This window comes from Meles meles, chromosome 4 (genome assembly GCF_922984935.1).
Source record: "Meles meles chromosome 4, mMelMel3.1 paternal haplotype, whole genome shotgun sequence".
In the NCBI taxonomy this organism is placed as follows: Eukaryota; Metazoa; Chordata; class Mammalia; order Carnivora; family Mustelidae; genus Meles; species Meles meles.
The window spans coordinates 70,268,091-70,278,420 of NC_060069.1; the positions used below are offsets into that span (position 1 = coordinate 70,268,091).

At 33.5% G+C, this 10,330-nt stretch overlaps 1 protein-coding gene across 2 annotated transcripts in view; it reads left to right on the forward strand.

Moving 5' to 3' along the window:
- PDCD10 (programmed cell death 10) overlaps positions 1 to 7,727 on the forward strand; it is a 48,804-nt gene extending 41,077 nt beyond the window's left edge. For both annotated transcript variants that reach the window (XM_046002148.1, XM_046002149.1), the window contains exon 8: positions 1,282 to 7,727. In XM_046002148.1, the coding sequence (XP_045858104.1) occupies positions 1,282 to 1,363 (82 nt within the window). In that variant the 3' untranslated portion in view covers positions 1,364 to 7,727. The remainder of the gene's footprint in view (positions 1 to 1,281) is intronic.
- The last annotated feature ends 2,603 nt before the right edge of the window (positions 7,728 to 10,330 follow it).

The following is a 10,330-nucleotide window of genomic DNA, read 5'->3' on the forward strand; positions in this document are numbered from 1 at the left end:
CATTTATATTATGAATTAAAGGCATTGAACTACATTTTATCAGTGGTTTTGTTACTCTTCTTATATCTAGGGGAAATGCTCCTTGATGGCTTAATTTAATAAGCTTGCAGGTGTGTTCTGAAAATAAACTTACATCTGTTTTTTTCTTGGTCTCCACTGCTAAACCAGAATAACCAAAACACATCAAAAGAATAATTTACATGATGGGATCATTATTTCTGATTCTAATTAAGAATTATCGTGAAATAAGCGCATCGAAAGGTAGAATTTCCTTTAGAGCCTAATTTTCATTAATCTGAAGTTATGTACTCTACATATGGATTATTCAGGCTCCCGGCTACTACTTTTTCTCCATTCACTAGCTTCTTGATAATTATTTGTATATGAATAACATGCCATTATTTTGGATTTAGTTTTGTACCTGTTTTCTTGAAACAGCTGTTAATAGAGCCTATTCTTTGAGCCCTCTTCCAATAAGGGGATGAATTTGTATAGGTACAGCTAATTCTCTCTGGTCCCTCTTTTCTGAGAAGTGTCTAGGATGAATAAAGAAGTTTTAGCTATGATACTGAGAAACTGATTAGACCACACAGTGGGACTAGGGCATCAGTTTTTCATTCCAGTCACATGACGATGGGCTGTTAGGAGAAATGTGTGTAGCACAAAGTAATTTTTAAGAACATATTTTTACATATTGTTAGCTCTTAAATATTGAAATTACATGATTATTTTGTTTTAAAAGTAGATTTATTCTGGAAGTAGTTTAGAATTCTCCTAGTTTTTTGTTTTTGAAAGAAGTTAAGAGATTGGAGTAAATCAAATGTAAAGTAACTTTTACAAAAAAGTAGTTAAGTTTTTCTTAAGTATTTGTTGTCCACTGATGTAGAGATTTTGAGGCTGAGTATAATACTGGAGCAGATACTATTTTGGTAATTTACATTGAAGTCAGCTAGAGACTACATTTAAATCCTCTCTTTGGCCAGTTACTTGTTCAACCTCATGAAATCTGGTTGTTGAGGCGCCCCCTATCATTGGCAGCCCATCAACACCTTATTGCTAGCTAGAACCACTAGGGGGCAGTAATTCCTAGATAGTTTCAAATGATGCAGGACCATTCAGTTCCAAGCTGGTATAAAACATGATCCTCAGTACTAACTTGCCTTTCCCCCCTCCCCCAAATTGATTTCATTTTTACTGTTAGAGGATGGCATCAAGTATAAATGTTTTTAAAGGATGAATTTTTTGGATAAAATTAATGCTTTTTTTTTTTTTTTTAAACAGGGCAATAAATGTGTTCATAAGTGCCAACCGACTAATTCATCAAACCAACTTGATACTTCAGACCTTCAAAACTGTGGCCTGAAAGTTGTATATGTTAAGAGATGTACTTCTCAGTGGCAGTATTGGACTGCCTTTATCTGTAAATTTTAAAGTTTGACTGTATAAATTATCAGTCCCTCCTGAAGGGATCTAATCCAGGATGTTGAATGGGATTATTGCCATCTTACACCATATTTTTGTAAAATGTAGCTTAATCATAATCTCACACTGAAGATTTTGCATCACTTTTGCTATTATCATTCTTTTAAGAATTATAAGCCAAAAGAATTTACGCCTTAATGTGTCATTATATAACATTCCTTAAAAGAATTGTAAATATTGGTGTTTGACATTTTAACTTGAAAGCGATATGCTGCAAGATAATGTATTTAACAATATTTGGTGGCAAATATTCAATAAATAGTTTACATCTGTTAAACATTTCTTTACTTGAGAAAATACATATATATATATGCGAATATATATATATGAATATATATATATGATCAGAAGACCAAGATGACTTGCTGTAATGTCTAAAGAACTTCTAACGGGAGCTTACTAGCAGTTTATCAGATAATAAACAACAAGAATTATATTTTTTGGTCCTTAATCACTCTGGGCAAAGGTAATGAATGGAAATATTTTTGTTAGTTAATATATATGAGGTACTGAATATTTTTGCAGCCTGTTTTAAGAGACTTATGAGAAAGAAGTGACAGTTTATAGTGTCTTCACACTATGATGTCACTTCTTGAACTCTGTGACAGTATAAAACTAAGTTTTTCTGGTATGCTGGGCCCTAATAAGCTTTGTACCCTTTTTCCAAAAGTAGCCACAACTAATAGTAATTTGAAGCTATACCAATGCTAGTTGGTTTGAAATTGTCATGGGTGTTATAAAATGTTATACACATTCCTTAAGTATTTAGAGCTTTGTTTCACCAGAGAGAAGTTTTAAGGAAATTTTGTATCAAGTGATCATGTTAAGTGATTTCATTTTTCAAATATGATAAAATAAAGGGAAATCAGGGTTTGTTTATCTTCTATAAAGATTTTAAGTGTTAAAACTAAATTTCTGTTTGGCAATATAAATTTCTTTCCTATAATGCAATTTAGTTTTTTTTTAACTTTTTTCTTTATTTTTAAAAATAGATTTTTAAAGAATTATTATCATTGGCAGTATAAAAGGAAATCATCCTATTAGATATGAACAGGAAATATATGAAAGGAAGCAAAAAAAAAACCCAATAGATGATAGGATGGAATCTCATCCAATCTCATTTATGGACATTTTATTGGATTGATTTTTTTTCCAAAAATACAAAGCTGGTAAAACAGATGGAATTGGTGATTTTAATACAATTTATTTTTATATAAATTATTCATTCTTGGAATTAGATGGTTGTTTTCAAAATAGACTTGTGACTATATGAAGAAAAAGTACTGTTTTATCTTTTTTGAGCAGCAAACTTTTCTAATACAGACTAATACTATCTTCCTTCCAATTGTCTTGACCTCTTTAACAGAACTCATCAGTTAACCAGCCATTCCCCAAGTCATCTGTTTTTATAAGCCATCTAGCTTTCCATTTCACTGTCTAATATCTCTGGCTTCCATTTTCATGAAGTTTACCAGAAAGTTTACTCAGAAGGGAGGTCCTCAGGAGAATGCTGTTTCTTTCTTTTTTTTTTTTTTTGAGAATGCTGTTTCTTACATAAGCCTAATGGGGCCACATTTGGATCAATGAGGAAAAGGCGAACATGGCCCCAGTCATCTCCAGAGAACAGAAAGAAAAGGAAGAGGAGACATTTGTTGATCACCCTTCCCTGTGTCAAGTGCTATTCTAGATACATTTATTCAATTTAATTCTCCTAACAGTCCCATGATTAAACTATCTGCCTTGCAAGTGAGGAAACTGGCTAAGGGAACTTAGGTTACAAAGCTGGTAACTTCTGGCACCAGGATTTGAATTCCATGTTTGCCTTCATGCTCTTTCCATTGATCTGTACTTCATCCATTGCTGAAAACATTTGTTGTTTAGAATTCTAATTCCTTAACACCACACTGACAAAGCTCCCCTTGTCCACAGGGAAATGAGAAAAATTGACAGTGTGATTTTTTTTTCTTAAATATAAATTTATGCATTTTAAAGGACCATTCTGTTTTTGGGTATGACTACTATGTTTTAGATATTTAAAATGCCCCTCTTCACACTTTTTAAAACGAAATGATATAATAGTCGATGGTAGGTTTTTTTTTTTTTTAATGATTGTAGTTTAATAACCTTGTTAGCAAAACATGAGGTTCGCATCTGGTATCAGTTCCCAATTGTTGTTTTTTTTTAACTTTCTATATGGAAATTATTTAAAATTTACTGAAAATTGGCAAGAATAATACAAAGAACATCAATATATCTTTTACTCAGATTCCCCTATTGCTTAAACCTTACCATTTTTGTTTTTATCTTTTGGTTGTTCATTTGCCCTTAAATCCCCTCCACTGGGGATCATTTCCATGTCCCCTTTGTCTTTTATGGCATTGATACAACATGTTTTTGGAGAGTGCAGTCTTTTTGCCCCCCCCCCCCCCCCCGCCAATAGAATGTTCCTCATTTGGGGTTTCTGCATTAGATTCAGGTTATACATTCTCAGAATACTCCAAACAGTGATACTATGTCATCAGAGCATCACATCTGGAGGCACAGAATGTCCATCTGCTCCTCATTGGTGATAGTAATTTTGGTCACCCGGTCAAGGTGTTTTTCAGTTTCTCTAATATATAGTTACTGTTTTTTACCTTGTGTCTAATAAACAATCTGAAGAAGACTCTTTAGCCCATGCTATAACGTCAAAAATTTCCACCAGGATTTAGCAGCCTTTGGTGATTTTTGCTTATCATTCTTCGCTAATTGCAAAATACTGATTTTTCTGAGTCCAGTGTTCTGTCCTCATCTACCATTTGGCAATGAGCATTCTGCTGTCAGCGGGAACCCTTTCTGCCGCAGCTATCCATTCATTCATCTATACAGATATGTGTACAGTTTGTTTTGGACTCTTGGTTGTCTGTTTTTTCAGTGGCTTATAATTCATTACTTTGGTGCTTAAATTGTCTTAAATTTGCTCAGTAGGAGCTCCTTCACTCTGGCTCCTATGTCCTTGTGGCATCTGTTGTAGTTTTATTTATTTATTTATTTAGCACATTCTCTTAAATAAAAGATGTTCTAGGATCAGGAATCGGCGATTTCTCTAAGAAACCCTAGGGAATATTATTAGACACATGGATGTGGTTGCTGGGTGTCATCTGCTTCTAGGCCTATTCAGACAGAATTAGGAAATGTGCATGTACATCCGTACACATAAATATGCATGTGCCATGTACAGTTTACACGTGCTTATATACACACTGTGTTTGATTTCAGAAATCATGAGTTCACACTAACACCTCCAATTTCAGTCCATCCTCAGGGGTCTTTTCTTGACTTCCCCATTCCATATTTCTATGTCTCTGCTTTTTCAGAATTCTGGCACAAGTGAATTTATTCACTTGGTCAGTCATGTAGTATATCTAAAACAGTTCTTAGAATTGCTTTTGCCCATGTCACTGTAAAAAACACTTAAAAGCTTGTTTGCAGTTCTTTCCATACCTGTACTCTGCCCAATAAGGATATATAATTACATTCTGTGTTCATAAATTACTTGGGTTAATTCTTTTTTTCTCACTGTGATTATGTTATTTATTTGAAATAAATTGGATTCATTGGTTTCAGTTTTTTTCCAAGTTTAAGGTCCCCCCTACACACACACTTCACATCCTTGTTGATTAAATTTTTAAAATACATGGAATACTAACATGTTTCTAAAAGTCATAACTATACCAAAGGTTTACTGAGAAGTGTTACTCTTACATTCCTTCTGCCCCATTCCCCAGCCCCTTCATACATATCCAACTTCACTGTTTCCCCACCATGTTTTCTTTTATGAAGAAAAGTAATAAAGGTTTTTTTTTTCTTCTCATTCCCTTTCTTATAGTAAAGGTAGCATACATATATAGAGAGATCAGCCATTTTGTCCAGGACTGAAGTTTCTCAGTATACAGGACTTACAGTGTGAAAACTGGGAGGGCCAACCACTCCATTTGCTTTCTAAAAACAGCTTCTTGATGCATATTGTACATATTGTAAAACTCACATATATATCCTTAAAATAACTTTATTGAAGTGTAATTTGACAAAATTCACTTATTTTAAAGAATTGTTTCAGTTTTAGAATATTTTCATCATTCCAGTAAACTTTCTCATGCCTGATTACAATTCATGTGTGTTCCCACTACACCCTCCCTCCTCCCCTGTGCCAGGCAACCACTAGTTACTTCTGTCTCTATAGATTTTCCTTTTCTGGACATTTCATATAAATAGATTCATACAATATTATCTTTGAGTCTGGCTTCTTTTACTTAGTATGATGTTTTTATGTTCATCCATGTCATTGCATATGTCAGCATTTCTGTCAGTATTCTTATTGCTAAATAGTATTCCATTATATGAACTCCTGTTTCATTTATTCATTTAATGTTAATGGACATTTGAATTGCTTCCTCTTCAGCCCTGATGCATAATGCTGCTAGGATCATTGATGCGCAAGTCTTTTTGTTGACATGGGTTTTCATTTCTTTTGGGTAAACACCTAAGAGTGGAATTGTTGGGTTGTGTGATTATTTTTTTTAAGAAACTATCATACTGTTTTCCAAGTGACTGTACCACTTTACATTCCCACTAGCAATATATGAGGGTTCCCGTTTCTCCATATCCTCTCTAACATTTGTTAATGACTTTTTTTTATAAACATTCTTAGAGATACAAAGTGGTATTTTGTGGTTTAAATTTGCATTTCCCTAATGACAAAGTTGAGCATCTTATGTGCTTATTAGATATTTCACGTAATGCTCTGATGGACTTTGCTTTTTTCACTTAGCATCTCCAGAAGTCACTGTATTTAAGTATTTAAGTTCATAGAGATCCCCTCCCAGCCCCCTCTCCCCCCACCCCTTGTGGCAGCATTCCACTGTGTGGATGTACATAGTTTATCCAGTCAATCTGCTATACTTGGGCATTAAGTAGTTTAGTGTTTTGCAAAATTAACAGATAACGTTACAGCGAATGATCTTAAATACTTGTTTTGTTTGAAGTATACCTTCGGAGTAGATTCCCAGAAATGGGATTACTAAGTCAGAAGACATGCATATGTACTGTTATTACATATTGCCAAATTCTTCTCCATAAAGGTTGTGGTAATTCTACCAGGAATATATGAGACTTTCTGTTGCCCCAGAACTTCAATATATTGTCAAGCTTTTGAGTTTTTGCCAGTCTGATGGGTGAGAAATGGTAGCTTTAATTTGCATTCCTCTCACAATGAGTGAAGTTAATGTTTAAGGACCATTTTTGTATCTTTTTTCATGATTTTGAATTTGCTCATGCTTTTTTTCTAATCTTGCAAACATTTTTTAATTTTTATGTAGACAAATTTAACAGTTCTTCCATGAAACCATCTGGGCTTGGTGCTTTTTAGCGGAGTGATTCTTTGGTAACTTTATTTCTTGTATGCAGATTGTTTTTGTAAGCTTTCTATCTTTACAGGAAATCAGTTTGTTAAACCATATTTTTCTAAGAAAGTGTTCTTTAGGCTTTCAGATGTGTTTCATTTGAATTGGCATCTTTTATGTTTAAAATTTTTTTCCTCTGTATCAATAGTTACTTGTTGTTACTTCTTATTCTGTATATATGCACTTTCTCCCCTTTATTTTCTTTATTAAACTAGCAAATATTTTGTCTATGTTGTTTTCATTTTTCCAGGATTTTGTGGATTACTTTGACCAACTGTTTTTCTGTTCTTTATACCTCTTTAATGTTGATTTTTAAAATTTTAAAATTTCTGTTCGTATTTATTAATTTTTTCCTTGGGTTTTGTTTTACCTTGTTCTTTCCCTAGTTCTTTCAGTTGGGAATGTAACTAATGTTCGTTTTTTATTGATATCGGTATTTAGTGCTATGAAATTTTCTCTGATCACTGCTTAGAATGTAATCCTACAGATGTAGTTATTATGATTATTTTTGAGAAATTCTGTAATTTTTGTTTTGAGTCCCTATTTTGCCCAAGTTGTTTATTGCAATATCTTTAATTTTTAAGTGGAAGAGCCTCTTTGGTTGCATTTTTAATTTCTATTTCTATTGCAGTGTGATTGGCAAGTATTATTTGTAATAATTTTATAGTACCTGCTGATATTTTCTTTGTGACCTAATATATGATCAGATTTTTGCATATCCATATGAATGTTCCATGTATACTTGAGAAGATTGCATGTTCTCTATTATTAAGATGTGTAGTATTCAATATATATCCAAAAATTGACCTTATGTTGTTTAGTTCTTGTCTATCCCTACTCTTTTTTTGTTCACCTGTCTTGTTCTGTGTGTTAAAGTCTCTATTAGTAGTGTTTCTCTGTTTCTCCTTGCATTTCCTGTAGTATTTGTTTCAATAGGTGATTTCCTAGTTATTTGTTGTATAGATATTCATACCTGTTCCATCCTAAATGTGAAATGTGGATTTTAACATTGTGTTCTTTTCGTTTAGTGTAATCCTTTTTGAAATTGCCTTTTGACCTTAAGTTAAAGCCATTCACATTTATTGGTATGACTGGTAGTGTTTGGACTTAATCCTGTTATTTTTTACAGTTTTTGCATGTATTACGCTATAATTACTGTGTCTTTTTCTACTTGGTGTGCCCTCTTTGCTTTTGAAAAAAAATTCCTTTTGGTATTTAGGAAAGTTTATATTTTTTATTCTAGTTATGGCTTTCTATTAATATTTTGTAAGTTTTTAATCCCCTTTTTTCTTACTTAAACTTTTACTATTTGGGTATCAGTTCTGGATCCCATCCTTTAACTCTCACCTATTACTAAATGAGAGTCATTGTTCTTTTTCTGCATTTCCCTCTTCCTCTCCCTAAGTAGGCTCCCTGCCCAGCAAAAAGCCCAATGTGGGGTTTGAATTCACAACACTGAGATGAAGACCTAAGCTGAGATTCATAGTCAGACACTTAACTGACTGAGCCACACAGGCACCCATCCCTTTCACATTTTTAATTGTATTTTTCTACTTTATCAAAACAGAAAATGCCTATATTCTACCATTAAGTATATCTCAAATATGGAATATATAAAATGCTTCTGATGAGTCCTTTTGCCTAAGTTTTCTCAGCCATCTATTGGTTGGATGGTCATCCTCTAGGTGCTTTTATATTACACAATTATATATTATTACACTATACTACTACTGTAGTAGTATATTAGTATTATATTATACATTTATCTAATATTCTCTGACTTTCTGGGTTCAACATTATTTTCCTTTTATTCTTGGTATTAAAGGATATCTTGGTTGTATATAATAGCTTTAGTGTTTTCTTAAGTTTCTTAAAAATGTAGCTTCACTATTGTCTTGCTTTGTATGTTGTCTGGGGTTTTGGTTTTTTCAGGGCTTTTTTGTTTGTTTTTGTTTGTTTGTTTTGACAAGTCTTATATCAGTCTAATTCTCTTGTCTTTATTTCATTTTTTTTTTTTTTTTTGGCCTGGAAGCTCTCAGAATTTTTTGTTTTCAAAGTTGGATAGTTTTATTAGGGTATGTATTAGAGTTGATCATTCTGGTCAGTTTTCCTGGTGTGCCCTTTCTATGTGCAGATTGAAGTCTTATTTCTGGAAAGTTTTCTTGAATTGTAGTTTTAAACATTAATACTATTGCATTCTGTTTTGTCCTTCTGGGACATCAGTTAAACATATGGTGGACACTCTTTGCCAGACTTTGTTTCAGCTACTTTCTCTGTGTTTTTTTTTGTTACTTCTTATTTAATTTTTATTTGCATTTTTTTCCTCTGGTTTTCTACCAGATAACATTATTAAATTTTTATCCACGTCTTTGCTCCCTTGAACACCTTGTAATTTAATCTGGTATAATTTTGCTTTTTTCTATTCCTGCATTCAACCAACCCATTTTATCTCTCCCTATTTTAGTACATTTCTGTTCATAGTACTTTACTTCTAATTCAGTCTAGTTTTTTCATATCCTAGTTTTTCATACACTCTTACTTGATATTTTATTTAGTTGGGGTGTGCTGATACAGTTTTCTTTAGCTTCTGGGTTTCCTCTTTGGAGGAAATGGGATTTTTCAAGAGCAGAAATGAATTGTGTTAATGTTGGGGAAAGAGAAAGCTAATGTACCTTGTTTCTTTTTTTATTACCACCAGATACTCCATGTTCTTTAAAATGTTTTGTTTCCTTCTCCTACCTCATTCTTGCCTGGATGCAGTGCTTTACCAAAACCACCGCTTCCAATCCTTTGCATCTAGTGTTGTGAACCACTCTATGAAGCACCCACCTGTGTTCAGAATTTTGTCATTTAATGCTGTACTTCCTCTTTCTAGGGATGATTTTACCTTTGCTGTGCCTAACCCCTCTGTTTCTACTCCAGTCCACAGCATCTCTTAAACTTCCCTTTACTTGTTCTCCTCACTCACAGGCTTGCCATCGGCAGGAGAGAAGTGGAAGTCTCTTGGAATTGATCTCTACTTACAGGTCATTTGAAGGCCATGGTGTTCTCTGTCTCCTAGTAATGCTGAAGGTTGAAGCCACTTCAGGTCTAACTTACTCTCCTCGTTGAATTTATCATTTCATTTAGGAGGCTGTGGGGATATTTAGAATCAGACAGCCACCATTGTTCTCCAAACCTGAAGTTTCCTTTTCCCGTTTTAAAAATAATTTTGCTAGTTTGTGAAATCTAAAATTCCTGAGAACTGTGGATTAAAAGACGGGGTCTTAGAGGTAAATCATTCACTCTTTGTTTTCCACTGGGACAGATTGAACAGAAACCTCTTGGTTCTTCTCAGTTTTTCCTGTCCCCTTTGCCCATAAGCAGCACAACTGAAGCTCTGTTTTCCTCTTTTCCCTAGTCTTGGT